We start from the raw sequence: 16,836 nt of genomic DNA, 5'->3' as shown, positions 1-16,836 counted from the left end.
AATAAAAATTCTTTATATTTTTAATTTTATTTTCATTTCAATTTTATTATTACAAAATATTACAAATAGATTAATGTCAAATGAATTTAGAAATTTGAATGTTAAAGACGAATAGATAGATGATATGATATACATATTTTATTTGTGTTTATAATTATATAATATGTAAATTTATTTATTTATACAATATTATAAACTTATAATATTTTTATCATGTAATCACAGTATTTTTTTATTAAAAAAATTATAAATAAAATATTTGAAATATTATTCTCAATTTTAATAATTAAAAATTAATTTATATTTAAAAGTTTTAATTAAAATTAAAAAAATTATTTAAATAGGTAAATACGCCCTACCCCATATAAATTGAAGTGGTCCTATAGCTCAGGCTTTAGGCCTTTAAAAATTCATGCACTGACCTAACTCGAAAGCCACATACTGTAGAAGCCTATGATTCGGGCCAGCCTATATAAATCCAATGGGTCAAATCAGAGTCTGTCAAGGATTATCGATCTGAGATGTTTTTCAAAATTTCACATAATGGTCAATCTACTGAGAATGGCGGTGAAGATGTAAATTCGTCTTTGATGAGTGGGTAGGCTCCATCCCGTTTGGTTGATTTGCCGTCAGTATGTCACATGAATTAACATTACTTCAATTTATACAGTACAAAGCTTGGAGATGGACGGAAACTTCAGGGATGTGATGTTTTTATCACTTGTAAGGCCGGATGACTTATTTCCACCCAAAGTATGATGAGCATCAAAGAATATTTTTATTTTGGTTAATTTTTGAAATTTTAAATATTTATTAATTTTAATTATTATAATTAAAAGTAAAATAGTTGTTTAAAAATTTTTATTTAAATAAAAAAATTATTTTTTATTTTTAAAAACTAATTATTTTTTCCTAACTTAATTTTAAAAATTAATCTTTCGCCTTTATTATGTATGTTTTTAAGGTTTTATATTTTAGAATAAACAATTGTCTCTCTAAAACTTTAAAATATTACATTTACATCTCAAAAAACTTTATTCCATCTTTTTGGTGTTGTTCTTATCGGCGTTCCTCTTTGACGGCATCTCTTCTTCCTCTATGGTGATTTTTCAATGTGAAAACCATTAAAAATCTAATTGAAATGGTCGAATTTTTACACAGATTCTATACAAAAATTGCATAGATCCATGTAATGATATATGTGTCGACGATGCATTGATCAATAGGATGGCATCTCACAGGCGACACTCACGTCTGTGTGACATTGTTTAACAGATTTGTCTAATTTTTACACATATTCGTGCATAAAAATTTGTTATTTCAATTAGATTTTTTTGTGGTTTTTGCCCAAAAAATCACCAAAGATGGAGGAGATATGTTGCCGAAGAGAAATGTCAGGAAGAATAGTTGTCAAAAAGATGGAATAACGTTTTTAGAATACAAATATAATATTTTAAGATTTGAGAGAGATAACTGTTCATTCTAAAATATAAAATCTTAAAATTCATATATAATAAGATGAAAGATTATTTTTTAAAAGATTAAGTTAAGAGAAAAATTATTAATTTTTTAAATTAAAAATAAAAATTATTTTTTATTTAAATAAAAATTTTATTTTAATTATAATAAATAAAACAAACAAATAAATAAGTATTTAAATTTTTAAAAATTAATAAAACCCATTTTGAATTTTCCCTATACCTTTGAGAGGGAAAATGTCTTTTGGCGCGGGGCAATAGTAATGCCGTCCCGGGCACTTATTGAGGAAACGTCTAGTTTCTTTCAGCTTTATGAACATCACATCACATCACAGCTCAATAATTCAACATCACATGGGTAATGATTTGACTTTGTCGTATTATCCAACTACTACTGAGCACAATTTCCATACGTGTGCAAGCTCATCATTGACAAATTACATTTAAAAATGGAAAAAAAAAACAAAACAAAAAAGAATAACACCAATCCCAGATGGACGGTCGGCTTTGTATGCCCTTGTACTTTATCTAAATTATTTTCAGCCCCTTCAGAATTTGTTTATATATTTCCATCGCACATCATTGTAAAATATTAGAATTTCATGATTATTAGAAAGCAATAAATAATTTATTTTTATTCATTTTTACATTTTATCAATTTCTTTTTGAGTAAACTATTAGGATTTTTTAAATACACTTTAAATTGATAATATCTTGCCTGAAAAAAAAAGGTGATAATATTTGTCCAAGTATTGTGATAAAGTTAATATTATTTATACTTGTAAAGTATAAATAAATTATATTTTAACCTAAATATTTTTTTCTCTCTATTTTTATTTTATCCTAAATAATTTTAAAAATTAACTTTTGTCAAAAAAGTCGAGAATTACATAAATCGGTATGATCTCAACTAAAATTACACTGATTGATACAATTTTGATTAAAATCACATCAAATCGATATAATTCTTATATATATTAAACTTACTCGAGAATCTCACTTATTAGTGTGATCTCAATTGAAATCACACCAATTTAAAGGATTGGAAGATATTGGGAGAAATGCATTAATATGCATGATTTATATATTCTAATAAGCTTTTGTATTTTTGGGTTCTATACAATTGAAAGCTTAATAAAATTTTTGAATGTGAATATTTCTTTTCTTTGTATTTAATAAAATTTTAGGAATATAGTATCATTTAGTATGATATTTTTTTTTTTGGTCTTTTTAATAAATTTACAAAATAAAAAATTTAATAAAAAGTTTTAATGAACTTGAATGGGATATTAATCAAAATAGGTAAAAAAAATTACGACTAAGCCTTTTTAGATAAACTTTTAATGAATTTATCCTTTTAAGTAATCTGAATATTTATTTCAGTAATACCCTTATCCTGTGGTAATTATCTTTTTTTTTTCAATCGTGTTTTTTCTTTGATAGCATACTCCAATATTATTATATTAACTGGAAGTTGGTAATTTATGAATCGAAACATTTATAAACTTGTTTTGAAATAGATCGATTTTTTGTTTGATTGTTTATATATTTATATCAAAACAAAAAACAGAAACAGATGCGAAAGAAAATGCAAGTGTGAATATAAATGAGTGTGAGTGAGTTTGTACTATGGATAGTGTAATGTCTGATATATTCCATTAATACCATGTTTGTATTATTAAGGACTAAATTAAAATTTATTGTGTCATAGAAGAATCTAAAAATAATTTTATATCTATTTATGTTTTTCATTCTAATCTAGACATATTAATAATCAAATTAAAAATTGCGATCAAAATTACGGATTTCATTGAAGGATGGGTGAAAATTTGAAGAAAGAAAAATTGTCGTTTCATGCGAGAAATGGTCATTTAGCATATTGAAAATTCAACAGCAGCCACCCATTAATTCTGCTTGCCTTAATAGAGTTACTGTCAATCAATGATTTCAAATTTGACCAGTCTGATATGAATGACAAAATAAATTTATTTATATATTTTTTAATATTTGGCTCAAATCTCAACAATTATAAAATTTTTCACCCTTCAATTTAACCTATTCCGTCAGAGCTTTGACCCGATTCACCACAAACTAATTTATAATATCAAGACAAGTACGCTTTCATCACCACATATGTAACAAACGATTTGTCCGGCAAATTAATAATAATTAAGTTCACTGATTGAACTTAATTATATTTTAACCTAAATAATCTTTTCTCTCTATTTTTATTTCATCCTTTAGAAAAGTCGAGAATTACATAAATCAATATGATCTCGATTAAAATTACATTAATTGATACAAATTTGATTAAAATTACATTAAATTAATGTGATTCTTATATATATATTAAACTTACTTAGGAATCTCGAAATCACATTAATCGTTGCAAGTGAGTTTGTACTATGAATACTATAATGTATGATATATTCCAATAATACCATGTTTGTATTATTAAGGACTAAATTAAAACTTATTGTTTCATAGAAGAATCTAAAAATAATTTTGTATTTATTTATGTTTTTTTGTTTTAATTTAGACATATCAATAATCAAACCAAAAATTGATCTGTTTCAAAACACTTTTTATGAATTTCTTGATTTATAAATTATCAAACTTATAATCAATATAATGATGTTAGAATATATTATCGAAAAAAATGTTGTTAAAAAAAAACATAACTAAAAAAAGGTAATTATTAGAGAGTAAAAGTATTATTAAAATAAATATTAAGTTTACTTTAAAAACTAAATTACTTAAAAATTTACCTAAAAAGTTTAAACATAAATTTTTTAAACTATTTTAATTGACATCCTAAATTTAGTGAAGTTTTTTTTTTGAATTAAAAAAAATCTATCTGTATATCAAACCTGGGTGGGGAATACATTTGGCCAAATATTTATATAAATTGTTGATAAATGATTATAAAACAAGCTTCCCACTAACTTAGTTTTATGTGATCAAAATTGCGGTTTCATTGAAGGATGGGTGAAAATTTGAACAAAGAAAAATTGTCGTTCTTGTGAGAAATGGTCATTTAGCCTATTGAAAATTCAACAGCAGCCACCGACTAATTCTGCCTGCTTACCTTAATAGAGTTACTGTCAATCAATGATTTCAAAATGAGCAATATTATGTATATTTATTTTGTATATATAATTTATGTATATAATAATATATTATTATATAATTAAATAATTTTAAAATATATATCATCATATGATAAAAAAATTTAATTATATAATAATATTTTATTTATATATATAAATTATATATTAAAAATAAATACACATAATTTTATTGTTATAAAATTGACCAGTCTTATATGAATGACAAGATAAATTTATTTATATAATTTTTAATATTTGGCTCAAATCTCAACCATTATAAAAATTCTCACCCTCCAATTTAACCTATTCCGACGGAGCTTTGACCCGATTCACCAGAAATGAATTTAAAATATCAAGACAAGTACGCTTTCATCACCACTTATGTAACAAACGATTTGTCCGGCAAATTAATAATAATTAAGTTCACTGATTGAGGCCGACAAAGCTACTTCTTTATATGTCTTGTAATACACTCTGCAAGAAGAACAAACCAGTTACAAGGATCTGTCTCTTCTCCATGGCCAATCCTGTGTCTCTCCCCCTGTTTCAAAAAGTTTATATTAAAAACACAATCCCAAGAGCTGTAGATGTCACCATCTTGTTGCTTCTCTTTTGTATCCTCACTTATCGTCTTCTCACCCTCCGGGGCTCTGGGCTTGCTTGGTTTCTTGCTTTCTTGTGCGAGTCCTGGTTCACTTTCAACTGGCTTCTCGTTATTGCCACTAGATGGACTCCTCTGTCATACCAAACATATCCAGAACGCCTCCGCCAACAGTAACTTAATTTTATCATTTATATATATATTTTGTTAACTTTTTTGTTTTTTGATAAATTTTACTATTTTTCTTATTAATATTTGAACTCCACCACAGAGTACAAGAACTTCCTCCAGTGGACTGTTTTGTGACAACCGCTGACCCTGTGCTGGAGCCACCTATCCTCACTGTAAACACTGTGCTGTCTTTGTTGGCAGTTGATTATCCACCCAACAAACTAGCTTGCTACGTTTCGGATGATGCCTGCTCCCCTCTTATCTTTTATTCTCTTGTTGAAGCGTCTAAGTTCGCTAAGCTTTGGGTACCATTTTGTAAGAAATATAATGTTCAAGTTAGAGCCCCCTTTAGGTACTTCTTGTATGACCGGCCTGTACCATCCGGTGCTAATTCTGGGGAATTCAAGCAAGAACACGAAAAGATGAAGGTAAAAGAACTGTTACGTCAAGCAGTAAATTAAAAAAAAAAAGAAATACCGTCTTACTAGGACAGAGATACGTCAGAAATGTTTGTAATTATTGGCCTTATTGCGTCAGAGTCGCATTTACATTTTTTTGTCCATTTGTCTTTTTATAGGATGAGTACGAGAAACTTTACAGAAAGATTGAAAATGCAACGAAACAGCCTTTTCCGTTGGCTCTGACCGGTGACTTAGCCGTCTTTTCGAATACGGAGCTCCGAAATCATCGGGCTGTAGTGAAGGTACGTACTACATACGTAGCTATTAATTAAATGCCACAGACTTAACATCTGTTTTTCTTCGATTCGTCACTAAGTTAATAATCACTTTGACTCGTAACCTGTATTATTATTATTTGTTGAAACTTGAAAGGGTAATTTAAGTTTTCTCACCCAAGTTTGGTCTTGAGACATTATTTTATCTATAATTAATATAAATAATAGTTTTTATTTAAAATTAAATAAGAATATTAAGTTTTAGTGAAACTACCATGTTAAATAGTAAAAATATTAATTTATCTCTATTATTTTATTTTTTTAAATTATTACATTAACAAAAATTTAAAATAACATTTTTAGATATTCAAGATATATAAAAAATTTCTTATTTATATTTATTTTCACTTTTCTCATTTCTTCCCTTTTTTTTTTTCCTATCACTCTATCCTAAAGTTTTAAAAATAATAATTACACTTTTAAAAAATTAAATATAATGTAATAAATTATAGGTATAAATATCATATTATAATCATTTGGATTATATAATAATTTCAAAATATATGAGAGTTTGAAAAACTTTTAAAGATTAATTTATGAATTTTTTAAACATTTTTAAAGATTAATTGTGATATTTAAAATATTTGGTTGTGATAGAGAATTGTTTTTTATTTAAAATTAATAAATAATAAAATTACTATTTTACCCTTATGTGATTTGTTTTTTTAAACGTAATTTTATTTATTTTTAGAAAAATATTATTTATGTTAACTAAGGGTAAAAGAATGTTTTTAGACCAAATTGTGAGTGAGAAAATGTTATTTACTCTAATTGAAATTGAGTAATACTATATATATATATTTTATACATAAATAATAATGTGTCATCATATGATTGGATAGATGAAAATTAAAAATAAAATAATACCTAATCATATAATAATAATCACTATTTATACACAAAGTTGTGCATGTAGTTTTATTGAATTGAAATTATCTTAAGATTAAGCACCTATAGAATTCAATTAACTAGATTAATCCTTTCTTTAGGTCATATGGGAGAGCAAGGAGGGTCTTCCAGATGCAGTGCCACATTTAATTTACATATCCAGGGAGAAGAGGCCAAATCATCCACATCATTACAAAGCAGGAGCTATGAATGTACTAGTAAGTCGTTCTTCTTCTTCCTCCAACCCATATAAATAACAAACTTTATGCACAGAGTCTGCGAATCAACATCTCAGCTGATTCTGATTTCTAACATTTTGTACAATAAATAGACTAGAGTCTCTGGGCTGATGACAAATGCTCCATTCATGCTTAATCTGGACTGCGACATGTTTGTCAACAACGCACAAATTTTCCTTCAGGCGATGTGTCTTCTTCTGGGTTCCAAGAACGAAAGAGACTGCGGATTTGTTCAGTCTCCGCAATTATTTTATGACAGACCTGAACAACTACTGATTTTGCACGAAGTGAGTCTTGTTTCATTATTTTAACATACAAATACTTTAGCTGCATTAAGGATGTTAACTTTGCAGATAAATTTGCTTATGTTGTAAATATAGTATCTGGGAAAAGGAATAGTGGGAATTCAAGGGCCTTTCTATCAAGGGACTGGATGTTTTCACAAGCGAAAAGTTATCTACGGTCTATTGCCGGATGAGGTAGAAATCCAAGGAGGACGTATTTACTCAGGTTAATTTATATCTCTGTTTGCTCTGCCAGTTTCATCTATGGTCTGCCTTTGATCATGGATCAAGGGTCCAATACCTTAAATTTTCTGTCTTCGTTTTGCAGATGAGAAAGAATTACTGAGGGCGTTTGGAATGTCGAAAGAATTCATCAAGTCAGCTGCTGATGCTATGAAAGGGAAGATAGATTATTATCCTAACAACCTATCGGCATCTCTTGAGGCAGGTCACCAGGTTGCAGGCTGTGGCTATGAAGACGGTACTAGCTGGGGTATAAAGGTAATATGGAGCAAGAATGTTCATCACTGTTTTATGTAACAAATTCAATTACAAGTCCAAATAACACCCAAATTTTAAATCAGTAAGAATGACATCTAATGTTATATACGGATATATATTCTGGTTTCAGTTTGGGTGGATGTATGGATCCACAGTCGAAGATAACTTAACAGGGTTGACCATCCACAATAAAGGCTGGAGAACAGGGTACTGCTCACCTGACCCTCCAGCCTTTCTAGGCTGTGCACCACCTGGTGGGCCAGCGGCGATGAGCCAACAAAAGAGGTGGACCACGGGATTTGTTGAGAATCTATGCAGCAAACACAACCCCATAATTGGCACCTTCAAAGGCAAGCTCCAATTCAGGCAGTGCTTGGCGTATTTGTGGCTCCTTCTTTGGGGCTTACGCTCCATCCCTGAGCTGTGCTATGCTCTTCTACCTGCTTATTGCATCATCACCAACTCCCATTTCTTGCCAAATGTAAGCACTGATGATACATTGCAATTGACGGATTAACATGTGTCTTCACGTTTAACACCATTTGATTATTGCAGGTACAGGAGCCAAGTACATATATTTTTGTTGCCACTTTTGTGAGCTACAACCTGTATACTCTATCAGAGTTCATACGAACTGGTTTCCCCATTAAGACATGGTGGATTAACCAATGCATGACAAGAATTATCACACAGAGTGCATGGTTGTTTGGAGTTCTCAATGGGGTGCTCAAAGTCTTAGGATTATTAGAGATAAAATTTGAAGTTACACGAAAAGGTCAATCAACTTCGGATGATGATGGTCAATTTGTTTTCGATGGGTCACCGGTTTTTGTACCGATCACAACGGTTGTAATGCTACACCTGACCGCATTGGCCACCAGCTTGTTTAGGTTACAACCACAATCAATTGGGCAGGGGAAATGGCTGGGCGAGTTGTTGTTCAGTGTGTTTGTGTTGGTTTCCTTCTGGCCATTTGTGCAAGGTCTGTTCAGGAAAGGAAAATATGGGATTCCCTTGTCCACAATATTTAAATCTGCTGCTTTGGCTATATTTTTTGTGCATTTATGTAAGAGATTCGGATGATTTGTGTTAATGTTGACATGAAATGGCAAATCTTCATCATTTAAAACGTCTCCCTCTGTGTTTCTCCACTACCATAAAATTAAAACGTAGCTCAATCACAAGCCTTGATCTTTCTAATTGAAGCATTGATTATAGCCATCAACGTATACAAATTAATTTCTCCGCGTTTCAAATTATCATATAAAGCATTCACCAAAGGAACTCAGAAACATATATTTCATATTAAGGAATCGATTTAAATATATCTTGATAATTTAGATGCTCACGAAATACAAACAAACAAATTTTATATCCCTTTGCCACTTTAAATATTTATCACTTAAATATATTTTTTCAATAAAAAAATAAATCCCATAAAAGATATATTTATGAAAAAATAACTAAATAAAACCAATAAATAATAGGGAACCGACTCTTTCTCATCCATAAACTTTAAAATAGACACTTTCCCGTCTCTTAAAATTCAAGTGTTAGTTTTTAAGGTCAAAAAATATTTTTGTCACTTCGTAAAATATATAAATATTATAGAATAATTATCAATAATATCCCAAGAACACAAACAAATTATATTGTCCTTTACCACCATATATATTTATCACTTAAACCTGTATTTTCAATTGAAATTTTTAAGCTTCCAAAAAATAAATTTAAAAATTAAAAGAGTCATTAGAGGGCGGTTAGAAGATGAAGCCATACGCTGACTTTAACACATAAAAGAATACTGGAATAGGAATCAAACAAAATAGAATACAGAGTGGACCCAAACACTATATACTGATAAAAGAAAAAAAAAATCTCAATGCTTGGAAAACGAACCAAATTCATCTCGTTTTGATGGAACTGAGAGATTACTAGCAAGCATGAATGATAGGTCATGCATCTGTGACAGTAGCATCTCTACATCATTAGTTGTTGACTTGGTGGTTGTATTTGAAACATCTTCAGTTATTGCAGCTTCTCTAGCATTTCCTCCCTTTGTTGCGTTAATATCAGGTAGACTGGAACATGAAAATAGAAGATATGAGAAAGGTTTACTTGCTCAATTCTTTGTTCAGAATGCAGAACCATAGGAAGGCCAACAAATTATATTACGTGTTGCAGAAAAATCATTCTCAAGAACGTATTTTATTGTTTTACATGGTAAAATCCTGTGCAGGAACTAAAGATGGAGTAAGAGCAATTCTGCAATATCATACAATTCTAAAAGCCCATCACTTATCCTTCTATTCACTTCTTAATCCCAACATCTACCATGAATTATGTCCTACAGCAAAAACCAGTGGCTCAAAGATTGAAGCATCAAACGTCCTACACCATGTCTACCCAAAAAAATTCTCTGAGCTAGAAGTGAATCTCCGCTACCCTTTTCCTAGAAGTGTTATACAACTTGAGTGTGTGTGTGAGAGAGAGAGAGCGGTGCTAAAATATGGTAGCAGTATCGATACTATCTGAAAATTAATAAGTCTGAGTTTCACCTAAGGATTTCAGGTAAGTGTCCAATGCAATTAGGCAGGTGCTTTGAAATTAAAAACTTAAATTCAAGAAAATTCGAATCCATAGAAAGACAAAGGTGGCTTAAAAATACAAACCTTTTTGAGACTGACGGCTCTGAGTGCATGTTATTAACTTCTTTAGAACCATTCTGATCACTGAATGCCCCTGGAAAAAAATGTGCTTGAGAAAAACTACCGAAAGCATCATTCTGCACATTGTTGTTAGTTCCTCTGAACTTCATCTCTGAAGTCTGCTCAATGGATGGCGCCAATTGATCAACAGATTGTTTAATAGAAGGATCCTGGGCACTAGTTGAGCCTGTAAAACCACTCCAGGCATCAAATAAATCATAGTCTTCCTCAGTAGTTTTATCACCAGGGGGCTTGTTGCTGCTACTTTGCCCTCGATCAGCTTGAAACCAATCAAAAGAAGAATTATTAACCTCAACATTTGCAGTGAATTCAGACTGTTCGGCTGAAGTAGTTTGTTCATTTGGAAAATCTTGCACACTTGTTGAGCCTGTAAAATCATTCCAAGTATCAAATAAATCATTGCCCTGCTCAATGGTTTTACTATCAGGAATCTTGTTGCTGCTAATTGGCCAATGATCATTTTGAATCCAAGCGATACTTGTGGAATTATTGGCATTTCCCACCATTTTATCATCCCTAACAGTGGCAGTCACTTCAAACTGCATGGTCTGACCAGATTGCATATTAAAAGGATCTTGTGCACTGACTGAGCTTGTAAAATCATTCCAAGTATCAAAGAGATCATCTTCAACATCAACAGTTTTGTTATCAGGTGCCTCCTTACTGGTGGTCTGCCATTGATCATCTTGAAACCAATCAACATTCATGGAAGAAGAATTTTTTGCATTTTCCATCTCGCCACCCTTTAAATTTGGATTAACTTCAAACTGCTTGGCCTCGCCAGTTTGTCTGTTAAATGTATTTTGTACACTATTTGAGCTTGCAAAATCATTCCAAGCATCAAAAGAATCATCTTCTTCATTATTGACTTTATTATCAGGTATTTCAATATTGTCAATTTGTAGTTGGTCACCTTGAACCAAATCAATACTTCTTGAGGACAAATTATTGGCTTTTTCCACTTCTCCTCCATCTTTAACAACTGCAGTCACCTCAAACTGCTTGGCCTCACTATTAGTAGGATTGTCCACAGTAGTCGAGCCAGTAAAATCATTCCAAACATCAAATGAATCATCCTCATCATGAATGGTTTTGTTATCAGGTGCACTGGTGCTTTCACTTTTCCATAGGGCATCTTGAATAAAATCAATACTCATTGAAGAAGAATTATTCACATTCTCCACCATTCCATCATCCTCCGTAGCTGCAGTCAAATCAACCTGCTTCGATTTGCCTACTTCCTCAGAGTTGGAAGTACTCCATAGATCATCTTGAAACCAGTCACTGGGTTTGGTTGCAGAAGAACCAATATTTTCAGATCCAAACACTGCATCCATGTGGGCAGAAAGATCTACTGTTGTCTCCACAACAGGATTATCCAATTTAGATTCCTCATGAACATTTCCATCATCAGCAGATTGGAAACTGGCCTCCCAACCATCAAATGAGTCATCACCACTCTTGTCCTCCGTAGACCTCACTGCTGGCTCAAAACACTTAATATTCTCTAAAGAACTATGATTATCCCTAACTTGAAAATCATGATCAACACTACTGTCATCATTTTGGTCTTCCAACGTCTGCTGATCCGAGACAATGTCCTTCTTCCCTTCAGTGAAAAAGTTGTCAAGAGGGATACCAACTAAATGCAAACGGCTCTTATCACTCTCACTCTCAACTTTCTCCAACTCAGGCTGCCATTGTATTTCTAAATCTAGAAAATCCAAGATTGGAAACTCTTCCAGTTCTGTCTGTCCTCTGTTTAATTCATTTGCTTTAACAGGCGCCCCAGCAATCTCCTACAGCACAAGGTCCAAGTTCAAAAAACACGTAATTCGAGCACTAGAAATACACTTGTTATACCACTAAAGTTACACATAAACAATTGAATTAAAAAACAAACAAATGAATCAGTAAATTGAAGACACCATTATATATCCTAAATTATAAAAATTCAATAGATTTTTTATGTCAGAAAAAAAAGAGCGACTTACAGATCCATCTAAGGCAAGGGATTGAAGTAACCAACGGCAGCCAAACGTAGACTTGAAATTAATAGGCTCAGGTGTCGTTTCTTGTTGAGCTTCTTTTTTGCCGCAAAACACGCAAATTAAAGACACAACACCTCTGAGAAGTCTTCCCTTGCAATGCTTGCATCGGAGATACGGCGGAGACGGGTCAAGCTCAGAAAGGGAAGATTGAAACGACGGTAAGTCAGGAACCGACGCGTCGTCTGGATCAAATGATGAGAGGTTGGCTTCTTTGAGAACTGCGATCTGTGCCTGCTTGATTAGATCGTACGGGATGTCAACCGACATTGTTGGGGTTTGTAATCGGTGGTTTGGGATTGAAAGTGTTTCAGTTCAGTTTTAAGACAGAGCTTCGGTATTTATGCAAACGTCGTCGTTTAACGACACGCTTCATATCTGGTTCTCAAGCTCTCCACATTTTTTTTTTTTTCAAATTCGAAAGTAGTAAATTAACATAGATTTTGATTTAATTAGTTCGCTTGGATTTTAGTTTTAACTTTTCTATATATATATATGGATATAAGTGATTAAACCTGAGGAGAAAATAGTATTTTTACCGTCAATTTTTGCATATCCTAAAACATTAATTTTATTAAAATAATTAACATCATTCATGATACTTTATTTTAAGACCTAAAATTTATAAGATACTTTAAAAAAGTGATATGTTAAGGTTTATTTGTTATTATTTAGACCATATTAAGTTGCTATAGATACGAACCGAATTGAGTTAGAATATTCTTTAGTTTGAATTTGATTCGAAAAAATAATTCGTTTTGAGTTTAATTCAAATTAATTAAACTAATATAAAAGATTACTTGAATTCGGTTCGAGTTTGACTTTAATATATGACTCAAATTCATAATTTAAATTAGTAACTAATTAACAAAATGACGTCGTTTAATAATTATTAAACATAATTAAAATTGAGTTATTAATCAAGTTCAAATCAAATCGAATCATCTATCTAATTCTCGAGTCAAACCAAATGAACATTCTAACTCAAACTAGATTTAAATTTGAATTAAATTAATTCAAATTGAATCGAATCTATTTTCAAGTCTGACCAAGCTTGATTTGGGTCCAACACTAATAGTAAGTTAGAGAGTGCTTTGCAAATGAGGCTGAACTTAGGATTTAAATGTTACTTTTAAAAACATGAGGGTAGCACATGAGTTTCGTCCAAAAACCGGAGCCCAGTCACTTTATGGCTTAGATGGAAATTTCGCATGGTTGATCAGTTAACATTGCACTGTGCTGTGCCGGTGGTTGACAGCCCGATTCTTTACCGCTAGTTATTTTATCATACCAAGATAGGAAGAAAAAGGAAAGCAGGGGGACGAAAGGTCTGATTATTCTCCATAGACATGACGATGAACCATGGAGCAATTCTGAAAGTGGGTTTGGTTTTCATGGGAGTTTGCTTGTTCGGTTACATTGTGGGTCCACCTTTATACTGGCACTTCATGGAGGGTTTAGCCACTGTGAGCCATTCCTCCACCACTTGCGACCCATGCCCTTGTGATTGCTCCTTTCAGCCTCTTCTCTCCATCCCTGACGGTATTTTCTTTTTAACCCTCCGATCTCCCCAGATCCATGATTCCTCTTCTTCCTTTAGATCTGCACTCTAAGTTTGTTCTTTGTTTTTTTTGGTGTGATGCCGGTGTTAGTTACCTTTTCCACTATAATCCTTAATTTAATTTAACTTGCAGAAAATGCTGAATTTTTATTAAAGCTTATTATTGTTTACCGTGTTTGCAAATTTTAATTAAAGCATTATAGATTCTGGATGGACCAGAGCTCATTGTGGTTCTTTAATGTTCGTTAGTTCTTATTAAACCATTATCAACTTTTGATGGACTAGAGTTTATCATGATCCTCTGTTAACTTATTGGTCATGATTAAGTGTGTGAATTTAGTTCTCAATATGTGTTCAAGCTTTCCCTATTTCATGTGCGTATTGATGGTTTTGTGCTGTGTGCATACAAGAGTGAGCAGAGTAGCAGACTTGAGCTAGCATGTCTTAGTTTCTGAATTTGCATTGGATGTGATTGCATTGCAATGGCCTTTTGTGTGTGATATGTGTAACCAAGGAAACTGGTTCTGCATTTACATAATCTATTAATTCATTTTATTTGAATGGACATCGAACTCGTACTTATTGAAGTTTCTTTGTCCCTTTTTGTGCAGGTTTAAGCAATGCATCCTTCATAGGTTTGTTCCTTTATCTGGTGTCAAGAATAGAGTAGGATGTTATTGATTTTGGTTTCTTTGTCTCTAATTTTGTTAAACACATATGCATGAGGCTTGGAACACAAATGGTATTCATACAAAATCTAACACTCATCAGTTCCAAACTAATTTACTTAAATGCATCTTGTTGCTTGGTCGGAAGTAAAATGTAGTTTCAAGTCCAATGAAATTCTATGAAGAATTGTTTTATGAGTATGAAAAAATAAAAAATGCAACTTGTGTGGTCTGGCTGTTTTCTTCTACTATTCTTAAGATTTACTTTCAAATGCATATTGACTTGTTTTAAATATTTATATATCATGAAGAGAACAGTATTTGTTTTAGCAATAATATACTCAAAATCTCATCGTTTAAATCTCTATTACCCTGCTATAATGCGGGACTCATTAACTAAATCTTATTGCTCATGGATAGCTTTAATACACTTATGCAAAGCTGATTTTGTGAAGCCAAAGCCTGCTTTCCCTGCTAATGAATCGAAGTAACCTTTTGATGAGACCCAAATGTTGATGTTTGGGTGCTAATAAATTTTGGGACAGTCTGACTGAGATTTAAGATTATAAGGCAAAATGACATGGCAAACCAGCTTATTGATAATATATGTTTTGCGTATTCTCATCCTGATTCTAGTGTGTGTTGTTGATCTTTGTGTTACTTTGAACCCAGATTCACATACTGGTAATGACCAATCAAAGAACCCTTTGAAATAACTCTACATAATCATTAACATCAGTTCTGTTGAATGAGGATGTAAAATTCTTCATTTTTGTTCTCTTCATGAACTCTTGATATTAGGAATTTCTTCCAGTTAAAAGTCTCTTTTTCTTTTCCTTTTATTTTTCCAGATATATTGGTTGGGGTTCAAAACTTTAAAGTGAATGATGCCCTTTAAGAAATTGTCAAGTCTCTGATCTATTTGATAGCTTATGTGCACATTTGTTGAATTTGTGTCTATTGAGCAGATTGTGCAAAGCATGACCCAGAAGTGAGTGAAGACACTGAAAAGAATTTCTCAGAGCTGCTTACTGAGGAACTGAAGCTCCGGGAAGCTGAAGCTGTGGAGAATCAGCGACGTGCTGACATGGCTCTGCTTGAGGCTAAGAAATTAACATCGCAGTATCAGAAGGAAGCTGACAAGTGTAACTCAGGTATGGAAACATGTGAAGAAGCAAGAGAGAAAGCTGAAGCAGCATTAGAGGCACAGAAGAAACTGACAGCAATGTGGGAGCAGAGGGCTCGCCAGAAAGGATGGAAAGAAGGGATGACCAGGTCACGCACTCGGACTAAGGGAGCTACCCAGGCTGCATAGAAATTGGCTATGGTTTTGTAAAAAAATTCATGAGGTCTGACCCCAAGGGCTTGATATTCATGAATTTGATGAAGTGGTATTTAACAATCTCATTGATTTCTATTGTGGTCAATAGCGAGTATAGGCAAAATTTTCATTTATGAAGCCCATTGAAGGAACCAAATATGTTTTTATAAGCTCAAATTAGCTTGTTTTGTTGTGTTAGCTTCCATTTGTAAAACTTAAAAGGTAGCCGTGAGTAATGTGAGAACAATGCTGCAAGTAAAGCTGCCTTCTTAATAAGCTTTAAGATTTCGCTGTTCTGGTAATTGTGGTTATTATTCCCGAATTTATGTGGGTCTAGATCTGCCTACTGTACAGAGATTCCTGGCTTAAGGGTGCTCCTTACCCAGATTCGAGCCTGCAGGTATGCCCAAAACCGACCTTTGAAAATATTTATTTTTAATAAATATTATAATAATAAATTTATTCCATAACGTCAAACCTCTAAACCACTGACAAAGTGAT

The 16,836-nt window shown here is 32.0% G+C and overlaps 3 protein-coding genes across 3 annotated transcripts; 2 read left to right on the top strand and 1 right to left on the bottom strand.

Annotated features, from left to right (window-relative positions):
• The first annotated feature begins 5,018 nt into the window (after positions 1-5,018).
• Positions 5,019-9,141, top strand: LOC123222790 (cellulose synthase-like protein B4). The gene is made up of 9 exons (XM_044645760.1): positions 5,019-5,362; positions 5,461-5,788; positions 5,938-6,063; positions 7,086-7,202; positions 7,316-7,510; positions 7,604-7,733; positions 7,836-8,008; positions 8,139-8,489; positions 8,564-9,141. Exons 1-9 carry the CDS (start codon positions 5,046-5,048, stop codon positions 9,089-9,091), a joined length of 2,265 nt encoding a protein of 754 aa, XP_044501695.1. The 5' UTR covers positions 5,019-5,045; the 3' UTR covers positions 9,092-9,141.
• Positions 9,142-9,701: 560 nt separating this feature from the next.
• LOC123224417 lies at positions 9,702-13,213 on the bottom strand. Its single transcript, XM_044648071.1, has 3 exons — positions 12,732-13,213; positions 10,681-12,536; positions 9,702-10,089 (listed from the first exon to the last, which is right to left on the bottom strand). Exons 1-3 carry the CDS (start codon positions 13,053-13,055, stop codon positions 9,888-9,890), a joined length of 2,382 nt encoding a protein of 793 aa, XP_044504006.1. The 5' UTR covers positions 13,056-13,213; the 3' UTR covers positions 9,702-9,887.
• A 786-nt stretch (positions 13,214-13,999) lies between these two features.
• LOC123223860 lies at positions 14,000-16,637 on the top strand. The gene is made up of 3 exons (XM_044647285.1): positions 14,000-14,327; positions 14,958-14,981; positions 15,983-16,637. Exons 1-3 carry the CDS (start codon positions 14,135-14,137, stop codon positions 16,327-16,329), a joined length of 564 nt encoding a protein of 187 aa, XP_044503220.1. The 5' UTR covers positions 14,000-14,134; the 3' UTR covers positions 16,330-16,637.
• The last annotated feature ends 199 nt before the right edge of the window (positions 16,638-16,836 follow it).

Source organism: Mangifera indica, chromosome 8 (genome assembly GCF_011075055.1).
Source record: "Mangifera indica cultivar Alphonso chromosome 8, CATAS_Mindica_2.1, whole genome shotgun sequence".
Taxonomy (NCBI): domain Eukaryota; kingdom Viridiplantae; phylum Streptophyta; class Magnoliopsida; order Sapindales; family Anacardiaceae; genus Mangifera; species Mangifera indica.
Note: the sequence above shows the minus strand (reverse complement) of the source record. Positions and strands in the feature narration are given on the sequence as shown.